Raw genomic sequence first — 17,426 nt, 5'->3', positions numbered from 1 at the left:
TATTTTTTTTTTTTTAATTTAAACTTATAGTCATTCATATATTGTCGTTTTTGTTGCTGAAATTTGTAGGTTATCCAAGTTGTTGAATTTTTAAAGTCGTCGTAATTCAAGATTAAATCATTGAATTCTTTCTTTTTTATCTCTGTTAAGGTTTTAGCTCCGATTAACTTAATTTCATTAAATATTTAACCATTTTTTCTTGATTATAATGCTCTTTCAGCTTTACCGTAAGAAGATATAAATATATACAGATTTTATAGTGCTACCAATGATGGTTTGCCGGTTTTGAATCGAATAATGCTTCACATTTTTTTCTCAGTAAAATGCAAATTACATAAAATAAAATAAAAACATCTTTACCTCTGAGTAGCACAATTTTTGTGATAATGTGAGATATATGTAAGAATATATTAAGAATTATAGTATCATTTTTCGATGTGTGATTTTTAACAAAAGAAAACTTATATATATTAAGCAGATTTTATTCTGCTAGGAAAGTATTAAAACAGAATCGAAATAATAAAACAAGCAAACGGGAAAATGCGAAAGTAGAAGGGGAAAAAATTTGGCCTTGGATTTTGATCAATTATTTGGCCGAGCGCAAAATTTATTTTGCAGGAATTCTTACCGAACTACCTTTAATTTCATTGACAGAAATGCGACTTTGCTTTAAACTTTCTGATTCTTCACTTAGCTATGTGCAGTGAGCGAATTTAAATGCTGTTGAGAACATATTACCATGCAGTCCCTATCTGTGTATCTACTAAATATCGTTTCATTTTCTGTGTTCTTTCTTTCTCTGTCATTTTCCTTATTCATCGAAATCTCAGCATCAAAATATAGCTAAATACGTTTAAAATAAAAATCAATAGTTTTAGAATAATATAAGAGGAGAGGGTTATAGTTCTACAATGGAGCTGAAAGAGTCGCCACTGAATATCACTTTATTAGAAAACCCTCATATTCTATCTATTGTATTTAAAAATTACAGAATTTTACTTTTATTTAGACGATTTAAGGAACTTAAATACTATATTTTGTACTTGTGTTTGTATGTACTGTGTTTTCGAGAACTCTCAGATGCACTTGTTTTATTAAACGTGGCTTTTAAAGATTATATTGTCACGAAGATGCAAAGAATAACAGATCACAAAGTAACACCATATCAAGTTTATTAGCTTTAAGCAACTCGTAACATGCAGGCGAAGAATTGATTCCACTGCTTGTGGAACTCGGAATTTATACCTTTATAGAATAATCTAGAATTATAAAGAAGGTTATAGAAAGTTCTAGAACATTAACAAATGAATAATAAGAAATTCAAATTAAAGTTCAACCTTTAAATTAATGCGACTTGGTTCGGACCCTTGACTTTGTGAGTTGCAAGCGCGTACTTTACCTCTTAGCCACGCTGACTGTGTGCAGATCTTCCTTTTGTGACAATATAAATAGTACAAGAATTTGTTACAAAGTGTGTTATAAAATTCTGTTAAAAAAAATTCGCATTTATGCGTATAATCTTAAACGAAAAAACAAAAAATTTATCATGATTTGATGCTGAATATTCTAAATCAATTTAGTATAATACATTGTTCTTGAAATATTATTTTTCATCGGCAAACCATTCATTAGTTTTTTATTTTCTATTTGCATTGACAGAATAGCCATTAATTAGCAGTAAATAATAGGTAAGAAGAAATGAATTCTTCAGATTAACTGTATGTTATAACTGGGTTGCCATGACACTTGGAGAACCTGAAAAATACAGGGAAATTGAAAATAATCTAAAAAAAGCAGAGAAATTTGAAAATTTCCATATAACTGAGAAAATACAGGAAATTTTATATTTCCGTGTTCCTTTTTTTCCCCCATCTAAAAAATGCCGATCTCTGAACATTGCAAGAATAAAATATCGTAGCCTTAGCACCAAAAATGAAACAACAGTGTTTTCGCGTTACCCCCCCCCTCCTCTTTTCCCCCTATATAAATCAGCATAATTTCTATTTCAAGAGACAGTTCTTCTCTTTCCATGAGATTCTCGGATTACAGCTACTTAGCGAGACTTGAATGATTCGTTTATTATTTGAGAAATTGTGAGCTTTTTCAAAATAGATTAGAGAATTAAACAAGTCTGTATTTAATACAGATTGGACGAATAAAAGATATGAATCCTGATTTTGTTGAATGGGTTAGTAAAGTTCCTCAAAATCCTTTTGCTGCATACTGCTCGCTTTGTAAGAAGATAAAAGTTTAAGTAATATGAGAAAGCAGGCATTTATTAGCCATGCCAAGAAAAGAAAGCATACAAAATTGCGTGCCATTAAAAAAATCAAAAACATAACTGATATGGGAGTTTGTATTTAAAAGGAATATAGAAGATGATAAGCGAAGTCCTAAAACGACAAATTTGATCTCTGAAAATGAGCCAATTTCTAACTTTTTAGTTCAAAAACAATAACTTAAAGCTGAAAAAAATGCTCGTAAAGAATTTACGAGCATTAAAACTCGTTGCGTCACATTCGTCTTTTAATGCTTTCAATGATATATCGGGAATATATTCACATATGTTCAGTAATGGTAAAATAGAAAAAGAAAAAAAAAAATGTTCGTTAGATGTCATACATTATTTGTTACAAATTAGCTTGGTTTTTTTATAATCTCTTAAGAAATCTTTTTAAAAATTCGTAATATGCTTTGACGAAGCTTTGAGTTGTATTTCATAGAAATACCAAATGGATCTTATGGAAAGATTTTGGTGTGAATCAACCAAAAGAGTCTCCAGAAGTTACTGGAATTCAATATTTTTAAGACATACCACTTTTCAAGAATTATTTCAGAATTTTAAGGAAGTTGCATCAAGTTTGGACATACAGCTAATTTTACAAATTAGTATGGATGGACGAAATGTAAATTTAAAAATTTTATAACATGTAAAAGAATTTCCATGAAAAAATGATTGTACAATTTTAAATTTATGTTCTTGTAAACTACACATAATCTATTGAGCATTTCAGTAGGAACATAAATCTACTGAATGGAAAGTAGATGTTATTCTACGAGCAATGTATAGAATAATTAAAGATGGTTTAGCTAGACTTACTGATTTCCTGTAAGTTACTGGTTCTTCTGAATTTTCATTGAAGTTTTGTTCTTTCTACTGGGTCGAAAATATCAGTTTTTGCGAAAGTTCTCCAAACATTTTTGACAGCATAAAGTAATACATAAGATTTCAATTAAAAAAAAAACAACTTTTTACTGGATTTGCCACGAGTGATAATATTATAAATACTTATCAGAATGAATTGATTCTGACTAAAATTAGTTTCTCTTATATTTTTAATATTCTTGAGCAGTTTCCCTTTAAACTATGGAGTATTGTTATTCCATTGTAATTAGAACATGAGTGCTGTTTGTGTACTTCCTTATGTATTGCATATATGTATGGGGAAAACACAGGAATTTTTTTTTCCGGATTTGAGTGGCAACCCTGTTGTAAATAACCATGAGATACAACTAAAAAAAATTATTACATATAGCATGCTTTATTTGAGATAAATAAGTGTTTTAAAAGGAGTTTAACTAAATTTGTGAATTTAATGACAATATGCGATGTGTGTGCATCTAATTTTCCTGTCTAGAAGTTAGGATGCTGAACATATAGGCATATGATTTAGCACAAATGCATTTCTGCTGAAATGTTCATCGGAGCAGAATTTTCAATTAATAAGAAGGAATACATATGATGTGAAGGTTAATTAATTCAAAAAGAAAGGAAGTTTCTTTAAAAGTTTCATTTGTACTCATTTTTAAAATTCCGGTTGTATTCTTGTCAATTATCATTCTCTGCCAACACTGACAGGGTGGCCAGTCGACCGGGAATCGTGAGGGAAGTGTATTATAAAACTGGACATTTTTATCGAACATGATAATTCGCTGGTATTTTTTCATATTAGAATGAAACATCGTTGGCAAGTTATGAAAATCAAACTTCTACTGATAGTCTAAAAAAATAAAAAATTTTACTTTACTTTAGTTTTAAAATTTTTACTTTTGATTGGAATTACTAGAAATTATTTCTATTGGTGCTCTATCATTAAGAAAAAGTTCATTATTTTGTGTTTTTAATTTCTTTTCATTGTTAAAAGTGAGTTTTAATACTTAATTCTGCTTATTTATCTTTCATTTCTGTAGCTTGAAACCAAATTTTTCTTCTACTTTAATTTTGCAGTGATCATAATAGTAGTAAGCATCAGTGGCAGATTTCAGGCTAGATAGCTGCCTTGGGCCGCTGGGATGGAATGCAAGTTGATTTAAAAAATATTAGCCTAGTTACCACATACATAAATCTATAAAAAAAATACAAATATTGTGAATTGTAGAATATTATGATTATTTGTCAGTTTTAATTGGCCAAGTTTCTGATTGTACCAATACGTACATTTAGTTACTACAGCATTTGTATAAATCAAAAGTCTAATTAAATGTATCATTCTCTGCCAACAATGACAGGGTGGCCAGTCGACCGGGAATCGTGAGGGAATTCCGGTGATCGGGAAAAGTCAGGGAAGTGTATTATAAAACTGGAAATTTTTATCGAACATGATAATTCGCTGGTATTTTTTCATATTAGAATTAAACATCGTTGGCCACTTATGAAAATCAAACTTTTACTGATAGTCTAAAAAAATTAAAAATTTTACTTTACTTTAATTTTAAAAATTTTACTTTTGGTTGGAATTACTAGAAATTATTTCTATTGGTACTCTATCATTAAGAAAAAGTTCATTTTTTTGTGTTTTTAATATCTTTTCATTGTTAAATGTGAGTTTTAATATTTAATTCTGCTTATTTATCTTTCATTTCTGTAGTTTGAAACCAATTTTTTCTTCTACTTTAATTTTGCAGTGATCATAATAGTAGTAAGCATCAGTGGCAGATTTCAGGCTAGATAGCTGCCTTGGGCCGCTGGGATGGAATGCAAGTTGATTTAAAAAATATTAGCCTAGTTACCACATACATAAATCTATAAAAAAAATACAAATATTGTGAATTGTAGAATATTATGATTATTTGTCAGTTTTAATTGGCCAAGTTTCTGATTGTAGTGATCATAATAGTAGTAAGTATCAGTGGCTGATTTCAGACTAGATAGCGGCCTAGGGCGGCTGGGATGAAAAGGGAAGTGTATTATAAAACTGGAAATTTTTATCGAACATGATAATTCGCTGGTATTTTTTCATATTAGAATGAAACATCGTTGGCCACTTATGAAAATCAAACTTTTACTGATAGTCTAAAAAAATTAAAAATTTTACTTTACTTTAATTTTAAAAATTTTACTTTTGGTTGGAATTACTAGAAATTATTTCTATTGGTACTCTATCATTAAGAAAAAGTTCATTTTTTTTGTGTTTTTAATTTCTTTTCATTGTTAAAAGTGAGTTTTAATATTTAATTCTGCTTATTTATCTTTCATTTCTGTAGCTTGAAACCAAATTTTTCTTCTACTTTAATTTTGCAGTGATCATAATAGTAGTAAGTATCAGTGACTGATTTCAGACTAGATAGCTGCCTAGGGCGGCTGGGATGGAATGCAAGTAGATTGATTTAAAAAATATTAGCCTAGTTACCAAATACATAAATCTATATAAAAAAAAATTACAAATACTGTGAATTATAGAATATTATGATTATTTGTCAGTTTTAATTGGCCAAGTTTGTGATTGTACCAATACGTACATTTAGTTACTACAGCATTTGAATAAACCAAAAGTCTAATTAAATGTATTTGTGTGCTAACATGAATGCCGAGCATTCATAAATCATATATAATATTTTATCACAGTTAATAACTTAATTGTTGAAATGTGAAACTATGTACTGGCCTGTTGATTGAAAGAGGCGTCTCATATTTGAACTGCCTGGGACCGTAAAATACTAAATCCATCACTGGTAAGCCTACACTATCTTTTTATGATAATTTTTCGTTGAATTAAACTTTTTTTGTTAATATTTGTGTTTATGGTTGGTGTGTTTTTATTTTTTCAAAGTATGCGATCATTCTATTATTGCTGTGTATTATTGAAGTGCAGTAGGCTTATTTTTTTGTTATGATTTATTATTTATACTTATTATTCTTTTTATTGTATTTATGTTGTCATCTTGTTTCTATTCGAAAATATAGATTAATTCTGTTTTGTACTAGCATGATTTCTTTAAGTAGCTTCCTAGCAGTATGTTTTTAATTAAAATGTATAATACTTACAACTGAGATGTATTTCACGTTCTAAAAAAATAAAACATGTATCTATTTATTTTGTTTAAATGATTTTTAGGTTTTGATTTGTCAACTTTTCAATGGCTTTTTTTTTTCTTGTGGTGTTGCTCTTTTGTTTGTTATTCTCTCATTCATTATGCTTATATGCTAACGAGAAAAAATGACATAGAAAACTCAAAAGATTTTATTTTCAGTAGTTTTTACGAGAATTTTATCAATAGTGATTTCAATCCTATTTCAAAAACATTGAAAATTAATGTGGGGTAAAAAAATTCTTCATAATTTTAAATAATTTTGAGTATTAATGTGATATTTATCTATATATAATGCATACAGATAGTATGAATCGATTTAAGTAGCGAAGTAAGTGATTTAAGGGGAAAAAAATATCAAAATTTAATTAATGGTTTATTAACTCATTTCATAAATTTACTCACCTTTCAGTTTTTAAAAAAATTATTACCCATTTAGTTTTAGTAGAGGGTGTTAAAGCTGGGAATTGCCACGTTTATATTTTTATTTGCTAATTGTTAAAAGTTTTGTATGATGAGAAAAATATTTTGCTTTACTCAATAACTTTTCACTTCCAAGTATTTAGATTAGAATATGATGGGTACGTATATACATATATAAACAGAAGTTAGAGATGAGAAACTTATAGTAGAAAGAGAAATATTCTGGAAATGAGAACTTTTATTAAGTTCTCCAATTTTGAATAAATTAGAACTCTTCTGGGATGTCTCCCCCACCCCTTCTTCTTTTTCCTAATATTCAAACGGTCTACCAAGCCTTTTGCAACTTCTATATGGTTTAGATTCTCCATACTATTGATACTGTTTATTGTTGATACTCTCCAATATTGTTGATTCTTGTTACATAAGAATACTCCTCCAAAATACCCTGCAAAATATGTGTTTTGATAAAATAATGAATTTCCCCGTTTTGTTTTCCGATTTTGAATGCGTCGTTCTGAACTGGAAAGGGCTGCGAACAGCCAGATTGTCGCGTTAATTAAATATTTAGAAGAAAGGAACAAACGAGAAGCACTGTCGATCTTCCTTGATAAATTGATTTATAATTTATGTCGCTAGTTCTTAAGCTAGTATGCAAAAATCAATTAAGTATTGTAGTGTCTTGTATCAAATAAGGGCAACAAAACTGTATATATGCTGTGATGTTCTTATTTATGCAAGTGCAAGAAATTTTTTAAAAAAAGCCATATAACAACTAAAAGGTGAATTTTGCCGTGATAATCAGATTAATAAAATATCTTAGGACTTCCTCTAATCAACAATTATTTAAAATTTTATCTAATTGTTTCATGTCAATTTGTCTCACGTTCATCAGTTTGCATTATAGAGAGTTAGCGAGAATGAATAAATGATGCAATAAAATTTAATTTTAAAATTTAAAATAAATGAAATTAAAGAAGAATATTTCTACATCTTTTAATTCGAATATTTGGGTTATATTTAGGGATGAAGAGAATAGCTTCATTATAATTTGAATCGAATTTTTGAAAGAATATAATAGCAAATTTTTTAATGAAGTTTTTTGAGGGGCAGGTAATCAAAAGCTTCGTACATATTTATATTTGATATGTACCATTTACAGTTGCAGAATCTTCTGCTTAAATTATTTTGTTGAATTCAAAAATTCTTAAATTAGATTTAGCAACCTATTCTCACATCGGGCATGCATATTGGCCGTAAGTAGGATGTGCAAATAAGTAATTTATTTTCCCCACTCATTTTAGAGATTCGAGCAATTAGGGGGTAGAGTTTACATGGGAAATCTGGAAACTTGTTTTTTGTGTAAGTAAAATGGGGTTTCCAATTGAATTTGTTATCAAGAATTGCGCCTAAATATTTACATTCCTTAGATCGCGGGATAATTTGGTTAAGTTTAATGGAGTGAAAGTTAATATGGTAAACATAATGGTTTCAAGTGTTGCTCGCATTTATTTCGATTTTCCAATTTAGGAACCAGTTTTCAAGGGGGGTTAGATGTGTATTGAGTGTTAGCGAGATGAAATTTGAATTTCTATTCCTGACTAGTATTGCAGTGTCGTCTGTATACATGCATACCATTGTGTTGAATTGTTTCGGAATGCCATTAATGTTGAGAGAAAATAGAATAGGGCGAATTTTGGATCCTTGGGCAACTCCAGTCTTGATGGGTTTTAACTCTGGTAAATTGTTATTGACTCTGACGCGGAAGGATTTATTTTGCAGATAGAAGATAATGACTTTGATAATGTAAAGGGAGATATTGTAAGTAATTAACTTCTAAATAAGACCATCTTTCCAATCTCTATCGAAGACTTTTTGAATGTCAAATAATAATAATAATAATCAGCTGATTTTTGTTTATTAACAAAACCTTCTTCGATATATTTAACTACCCTAACAAGTTGATGAGATGTTGAGAAGTTCTTTCTAAATCCGAATTGTTCCGGGCAAAGAAGATTATTGTATTCAAGATAGTTATTTAATCTAGTCAGAATTATATATTCAGCAATTTTTCTGAGGGAAGGACGAAGTGAGATCAGTCGATAACTACTGAGTTTGATTTAATTACCCGGTTTTAATATTGGAAAAACAGCTACTGTTTTCCATTTAGAAGAGAAATAGTCAATAGACATAATTTTAGAGATAATAAGCTATAATAATGAGATGAAGTTTGGGGGAATATTTTGAATAACTTTGTTGTTGATGCTGTTAATTCCTAGGGCTTTGTGAATTTTAAGATTTTTAATACAATCATTAATTTCAGCATTAGTTGGGGGTTCAATATGTGGTAAGTAATTTGGGAGAGAATTCTGAAAACTTTTGATTGTATTATTTACAAGTTGTTCTGTTTCTTTATTTTTAAGTTTATTCTGCTGAAACTGCGTGTCAAGGCTATCAATCAAGTAGTTTGCTTTGTCAGTATCCATGTTTACAATACTAACTGGCCTTTAAGGGCCGATTTTTTTTCTTTTCTTTTTAAAAGCTTTTTTTTTTTAAAAAATTGTAACAAAATTCCAAAAGGTACCATCTGATGTATTAGCATTAATTAATTTACAAATTCAAATCTTTCAGCTTTTTGAATATTTTTTGTAACTCTCTTGTAGACTGGGTTCTCTAGTGTTTGAAAAATTTTCCTGGCATAACTTCTTTTTTTTTTTTTTTTTTTTTTTCTGAAATTTCTAATTTTGGAATCAATGTAATTTTGGTTTAATTTACCAGGTTTAGAGGCAGCAATTATTCTAGTTTCGAATTTAACAATAGAATTTTCTAACTATTCTTGGGTTTGGTGGTCTTCAATTAGGTCAATTTCAGAGCATTAGAGTAAATGTTTGAAGTTGTTCCTGTTTGTTGAGTTTTCTACCGCTATATCGGAAGATAATATTTTGAATAAAAATTTAGCAATACTGGATTATGATCAGAGATAAGTTCAGGAATGGAAGTAATTTTCTTATGGATAATGAAAGTCTAACTATTGCAAGATTTATAGTACTGGCTGAGAATATATCATATCTAGTAGGGAGCGTGGTGCTAAAATTTCAAGATCTGCTTATAATGCAAATGAATTAAATGTGTTTTCTCTTAGGTTATTTGTAAAACACTCAACTCGTATGACGTTACTTATTAGTCAACTATTTTGACTCAACTGTGGGCGTTAAAACCGCCACAAATTATTTGATTTTAACTAATCTGAGGAAGATTTTCGATGTCGAATGTGAAAATTGATTTGTGAGAACTAGGAGGGATGTAAATAGATGTAAATGTGATTGGGTCATCGTCTTTAATATTAAATGCAACAACAGTTGCTTCGACGTGCTGAAGGGTGGGGGTAGGGATTAATTTCATGATGAGGGATACTTTATCCATGTGCGTTTTCGCATATTTTAATTTTCCTTTTTGAGCAAGTAGTTAAGGGAATTATTGTAGCAATTTTTTTAACTTCTTTCAAGCCATCAGTTAAATCCTTGTAGCCATCAATAGATCGCTTGATCATTCATAACATTTTCGGTTTGTTTGTATTCTCGTCGCACCATCTGTTGTTCTTCGGTAGGCTTTAAAAGATCCGAAAATGAAACAGAATCGTTTATTAGAACTTGATCGCCTTTAAAAGTATTTTTTCTGGAGATCATTTTTTTAAAAAATCTGTTCAGTTGTGCGCTGACAACTTTAGAGAATGCCTCACACCCTTCAGAAGACACAGCGTAGCTAATTTTTCTATAGCAAATGCATTGTGGTTTTTCAAGTTGTTCTTTAATTGAATATGCATTTGTTTTATGATTAGCACCACATTTTAGACATCTTGGTTTTATATTACGGAAGCCAGCAATGTGATGGAAAAAACTGCATTTGAAACATTGGCGGGTTATATTTCTTGCACGATATGGCTCCATGACAGTTCTAAGATAGTTTATTGTTTTTAAGTTAAACATTACGTTTGCTTCTTTAGTTCGGTCCAGTTCAACCATAATAAATGGCAATGGTCTTTTCGTTCGAGTTTCAGTCAGCTGAACACTCTAATAACAGAATAACCTAATACATTTTTGAGAAAGGCGAAGATATCATCTTAGTCCTAGTCGTAGGGTAGTCCTTTTTATGACAATCTTAATGGACCATTTGTTTTTTGGCTGAATAACGTGATAATCGTAATCCTGAGTAGTTGCATAATTTTGAATCGTTTGGTGTTTAAGAATTTTTTAGTCTAAGTTATTAAGAATTTTTTGGGTAACCACAAAGCAAAGAACTATGAAGCATTGGAGCAAAATATATTTGAAAGTTTTGAAAAACCAGGTACTAGTATGAGCATAAATTTGCCTTTCCTATATCTTTACCTGGACAGACACTCTAGTTCATTTTACTGTATCTAGTTCATCTATTGTATCTAGTCTAGTTTAGTAATGAAATCGTTTGAATTCAATAACTTATCTTTATAAATATTAAGAGTACGAAAAGATATTCTGAATTTTCTGAATAAATTGATGCCGATAAAAAGATAATTTCGAAGTCGAATTTTTACTATACACTTAAATAATTAATAACATCAAATTATGTGTGCTACAACAAATGACACCATTTTCTTTGCCACTTAAAGTCGATTTTAAGCAATTCAAACCATTATGTCACGTTTATTTACATGTACTTGCATGATTCAAAAGATAAAGTAATGAGCAATCAAATAAATTTGGTATTTTGAAAAGTAACAACTACATTTACATGAACTCAATAATATTCTTGCAGATGTCAATACAGTTGTCTTGTCTAGTATTTTAATTCAAGGCTAAAACATTGCAAACAGATGTCAGAAATTAGCGAAATAAATTCCATTTAAAATTAAATTACCTTTTATTTTCTCTGATTTTTATTTTATGTTTCTTTCAACGCCATTCGTATGTTCTATTTATTAATCATTGATAAGTTTAGTTTGATCAGCATTCCATTTTGAAATTACACCATAGTTATTCAGGTATTTATTTCTTAACTTTGAACTGTAGTAAAATGGCATTTGTCATTAAATCTTAAATTCTTATGTTTACACTAAATTAATGCCACTGCCGTGACATTTACAAGACAATCATAATTTCGCATGCTACTTAACACTCAGATGCACGTTGTCTTGCGCTTTTTCTTCTGTGGCAATTGTATTGTATCCAAAACCGAATTGGAAGTGTGAATTTAAGATAGATTACAGGAATAAATGTACTGTATTAGATTCAAATATTATTTGGTTTTAAGCTCTTCTGATGTAAAGTGTAATAACAAACAGCAAATGTTGACTTTAGATTTAATAGTTCGCATTTTAAGTGTAAATTATCCATAATATATCATATTATATCAGGCAGTGTTTTATCTATAATAAAAAAAGTCCATTTAATCTTAAATTTCAGTATCATTTATTTAGGTAAGAATTTTGAAGGTTTGTTTGAATCATACTACTGCTCTTGCTGGAACCAAAATAACAGGACGTCTTTGTTGTTCAGAGACAATGGCAGCTGCAGGTGGATTTTTTACAACGAAAATCGTGTTGGCACTGTTTTTGTTGGAAAGTCCTGGTTCGTTGGAAGTTACTTTAGCATGGTAACCAGTTTCATCTGTGTAATATTCTACTTTTCTGTAGACACCAACAGGATCGAGATATCCATAGCTACCTTTGATGTCTCCGTTTTCTAAACGAATTTCTTGGCGATGTTGAGTGGTTCCATTCCCATCATTCGTTGAAAATCCAAATTCATATGGACTTGGGATTTCATTCTCCTCTTGGACTCTATAAAATTTTGATGGTTCTCCATTTCTTTCGGTTGTAGGTTGAATTGCTGAATTTAATTGCCGTCCAACTGGAATGAAAAGTTTGGCACCTTGGGTTTCATAAGAAACTCGTTCTAAAAAGGAAATATTTTGCTTAAATTTAATATAAATGAGAAGGTTTTCTCATTAATATTAAAATCGGAGTAGTTTGCCATTTAACGTTTTTTAAAGCCATTTGAATGAAAAATGTTTTATGTAACTATTGAGTAAATTAATGCACCATTACCGGCAATTTGTAAAATTCAGAAAGACCTTTATACTTATTTTTTGAAGCTTTTTGCAACGTTTACTCAATATTGAAAAAATAAGGATAGGGTCATTCTGCTGGTGGAATTCAAATTGGTTTTAAAGCAGAAGTACTAAAATTTAAACATTTTTTTTTAAAAAGTATTCTATCAGAATTTAGCATGGCTCACAAACCTGTCAATTTATTGAACGACAGGAAGAAAAATTATTCATATGCTAGTTTTAAAGCAGAATACTTTTCTCACCGGCTATAATTTGACTAAATTACTGTTGTCTGTATCTCTGGTTTTAATGACTCATAATACATGAAAACGTGATATGTTTTATTGGAGTAAAATAGCTAATACATATAGCCGATGCTATTGAGCATTAAAAAAAATATTTTGTTAGGGACTCATCAAATTGTCTAGTTAAAAAAATTACTTAATCAAGAGTTTGAGTTAATATTAGTTGATTATTTGAAGGCTATTTTCTTTCCATAAGATAATTTTTAAGCTTTGAACAAGTCCTAAAACTAAATTTGAATTCTTCAATTTATAAGAATTTCCCAAACATCGTTACAGTGTATTGTAGAGGTGATTTTATATGAATTGTATGAAACTTATCTCAGTGAGACATCTAACCCCCAAAATTTAAAAAAGATAATTCTCAAAGGCATATATATTCCACAATACTGCTTTCAATAAAAAGGCATAGTTATATTGTAGCCCATAATCTTTATATTCCTCACTTACAGCTTTAAATTCTTCACTCATTTGAATTCGTAAGCGGAATAATCCACACATGTCAACAGTTAATTATCGCCTATTATCAGCTGATTCTGCTGCTGGTGATATACGAACATTGGCGGACATGCAATATTCCGCTGAAAATGATGATTGGCAATCGTCATGACAGAATTATTCCACTTACAGAGTCAAATGAGTTAAAACATGATTATAATTTCTTTTATATTGAAAACACTCAAGTTTTTATGATTAAGTTTTATATTCCAAATAATATGCAACAGTATTTCATTATATATGGGATTTTAATTAAATGACTTCATTAATAATGACACATCTTGGAATTATATCTAGAGAAAGTATTATTTTTTATACATCTGATATAAGTTCATTCAAATATCTTTTTTCTTTATTTTACATGGTAAGGTTAAATTTTTATTAAAAAGTTCCATTGAAAGCCAACGATTTATTCTGCTGAAGAAAAAGGGTCAGGCAAAAACTGTCAAAGCAGTTATTATCAAAAAGGGAAAACCTTTTCCAAATTAATATCTTGATTAAAATTTTATATGATGATACTCCTTCTTTAACTTCATATGTGGCTTATATTTACACGCCGAAAGTCTTAATATTTTAAAAAAAAAGAGTAGAATGCTCTTTGATGTGTATGAGTGAAGTCTACAACAGAGAAATGAAACATGCGCTAGTAGCTTAGTTAAAATTGTTTCTTGCTTGCTGTTTTGTTAATTATTCAGTCTCTATTTAATGCCGAACTGTTAGTGTTGCATTATCTAAACATCTGAACTTCGCGGTTAATTAAGATTAATGCATCAAAAAATGTCCATAATTTTCATATGTATAGCAAACCGTAATGAGCATTTATCGTGGAATTTAGACATTGAATTTATTTCTAAATTACAATAAAAGAAAAAAAAATTCAGCAAACAATGTATAAAGTCCTAATAATATAAAAACTAATCCATCCATTTTTGAAAATTTTTTCACTTTTTTAGTTTTGTTTTATTACATCCCGTTTTGAAACTATCTTACAACTATTTAGGGACTTATCTCTCATTTTTAGCTGTGATCTAATGAACCAAATTTCATCACAGCTAAATACCTTGTTAGTGACCGGATGCATAATTCCTATTTATTTGATGAATACCAGGCTCATATACACGGTGGGTTTTTGTTAGAATTGAATTTCTTCCTAAAAGACCGAACCACCTTCCCAATATTTCTGGAATCATTATCATGAAATATTTTAAATAAATTTGAATTCTTCAGTTTTAAATTTTGAATCGAATTCTGGTACAAATTTTACAAAGCGTTTACCTTAACGGAGAGAAATATTTTTAAATTAAATACTTACGTTGGGCTGTGACACTGAGTATGCAAAATCCCAGAAAAGAAACTAAAGGTGCCCAGGCAGACATAGTTGAAGGCAGGTGCAGAAGAGACCGAAAAGTATATGATGGAGTGGGCCGTGTGAGTGTGTTTTCTGGAGGTGCATTTGGTCTTTTATACGCAAAGATGACAAAAGAAATGCCAGGAGTTATTTTCCATGCAGATGGAGATGCAAGGAAACACCCATTCACCGTGACAAAATTTTGATTTCTTTGTTAAAATTCACACACACATATAGACACACCCCCACAATAAAATGACAGAGAAATCGTAAAATTTTATTCCATTTTCCTATGCATTCTGATACATTCCAAGATTTAACGCTTCTTTGCATGATTTTTTTTTTTTTTTTTTTTTTTTGTGAAATAGGTGATATATTTCACAAGATTAACGATTTAGATTAACAAGATTCTCTAGATTAAAGGAAAAATGTTTAAAAAATCCTAGTATAAATATATAATATAAAATAATTAAAAACAAGTATGATGGAAATATCCATCATCATATAAATTTACATGTTAAGCTCTGTACAAAATTTTAAATGTCCCTCTTCTAAATTTCTCCACTCATTATCAATTTTATTAGCAAAATAATAATAATAATAATAATAATCTCAGATTAGTTATAAAAAATATTCAAAAAATCGTACGTTTCTTCAAAGCACAACAAACAGTGGAATGACAAGTTCAAACTCGTTATAATTATCGTGGCATTTGATTTATATATATATAGCTACGTTTCTTATTACGCAATAGTCGTTGAAAAAGTTACCAGCAACATTCAAATTACAGTACACCTGTTTTGAGTGCTATTTTTTGTTCACTAAACGTTATGATGGAAATTGCCATCATCATGCAAAGAAGCTTTAAGTTTACTTCTGAAATTAACTTTCTACCATTAAATTAATGTTATTTCATAAATTTGCAGAATACAAAATTAGTCGTATCCATTTATTTGCATGGTATATGCGTTTTACTAATGGGATTGTCTAAATTTTAGTCGCCTTAGTCTCCGACGAAGGTATTTTATAAAATGTAATGGAGAGATAAATAAAATAAAAAAATTGGAAGAAAAATTTAATTATTTTTAATAAATTAATAGAACAAAATAGTTGATTGTCTGAAAGGTTTGGATGTAAATTAAGATGAGATAACACACACACACATAATGTATTTTTACAATTTTTTTTTCTTTTTTTTTTTCTTTTTAGTTTGAATTCATCTATATACTAGGTTATATCAGAACGATAATATTCAATACACAGTAAAGATCTCTAAGAAGAATTCTTGAAAATCTAATTTTTTAAAATTCAAATCTAGCTATTATTCTTAATATGAAATATTTGTCGATAAGTTCAAATTCTGTTTCAAAAAGAGTCAAAAATCGGAACTATCTTGGCTAATAAATTGATTTATTTCATTTCTGAAATCGTTTTAGTAAAAAAATGTTATTTTACGTGACATAAAGGTATGTAACATTTTTTGGAAGATTAAATTAATTAATTGAAAATTAGATTTTCTGATTTTTTAGTTGTCATCTAAATATAATAACTCCATACCAATAATTTTTCTTTGCTATTAATATGCTATGCAAATAGAAGTTATCGATTCGAAATTCAGTGTGTTACATTACAATTATTATTAACTGGCCGCCTTTGACGACCAGCTGGTTCGCCAATCTTAATGTTCGTTTAAATTTTAATAATTAAATATTTTACGCAATTCCTACTTTAATAGATTCTTCATCAAAATATTTTAAAAACTTCAAATTTTGATAGTCATATAATTCACTCATAATATTATTAGGCCTTCAGTCATAACGTATTAAAGTGGAAAGAATTAATCTGCAATTAATATAATATTTTTTACTGAAACAAAGCATTTTTTTATAATATGATTACTGATAACCGAGTCACTGAGCGTTTAAACTTTATGGGCACTAAACAATATCTTTCTTAATTTATGTAATATCTCTAGAATTTGTCAACAAAATTTTCTTAGATTCATCATGAACGGATCGATTAATTAACAATGTTTAATTTTAAATGCATCAATCACTAAGAAAATGAAATGAATCGTTTAAAATAATCGGTCGAAAACAGGTTTAAAAAAACTACTTAAAAAACGATGTACTTAAAACTATAAGCATATACAAAAAATATATAACTAACATAAATACAATTTAATTACAAAAGCATGCAACTAACCTAAAAATAATTTAAATCAAATCCGCACCCGTTGGTCATGGTTTGCATGACAACAATCGGAACACAATGCGCATGCGTGAATTTTCAACGCCAGTTACGGTACCGCAAATGCGTGAATTTTTCTACGCCAGTTGGGGTAACGCTATGCAGATTAAGCATTTTTAATTTCCTTTATTCTGCGTTATCTTAATTCAAAAGTACTTCAGAATGAATCTGAAAGATCGATTAATTAACAATGATTAATTTTAAATGCATAAAAC

At 29.2% G+C, this 17,426-nt stretch overlaps 1 protein-coding gene across 1 annotated transcript; it reads right to left on the bottom strand.

Annotated features, from left to right (window-relative positions):
* Nucleotides 1-12,180: 12,180 nt before the first annotated feature.
* Nucleotides 12,181-15,036, bottom strand: LOC129960892 (uncharacterized). The gene is made up of 2 exons (XM_056074609.1): nt 14,926-15,036; nt 12,181-12,659 (listed from the first exon to the last, which is right to left on the bottom strand). Exons 1-2 carry the CDS (start codon nt 14,987-14,989, stop codon nt 12,208-12,210), a joined length of 516 nt encoding a protein of 171 aa, XP_055930584.1. The 5' UTR covers nt 14,990-15,036; the 3' UTR covers nt 12,181-12,207.
* Nucleotides 15,037-17,426: the final 2,390 nt, after the last annotated feature.

The sequence above is a fragment of the Argiope bruennichi genome, chromosome X2 (assembly GCF_947563725.1).
Source record: "Argiope bruennichi chromosome X2, qqArgBrue1.1, whole genome shotgun sequence".
NCBI lineage: Eukaryota > Metazoa > Arthropoda > Arachnida > Araneae > Araneidae > Argiope > Argiope bruennichi.
Note: the sequence above shows the minus strand (reverse complement) of the source record. Positions and strands in the feature narration are given on the sequence as shown.

What these genes read in the sequence shown, in the direction of transcription:
- LOC129960892 (XM_056074609.1), bottom strand. Translation starts at nt 14,989, where the DNA reads ATGTCTGCCTGGGCACCTTTAGTTTCTTTTCTGGGATTTTGCATACTC. An exon ending in ACTCAGTGTCACAGCCCAAC is followed by an intron (nt 12,660 to 14,925) that starts GTAAGTATTTAA and finishes TTTCCTTTTTAG; the next exon opens with AACGAGTTTCTTATGAAACC.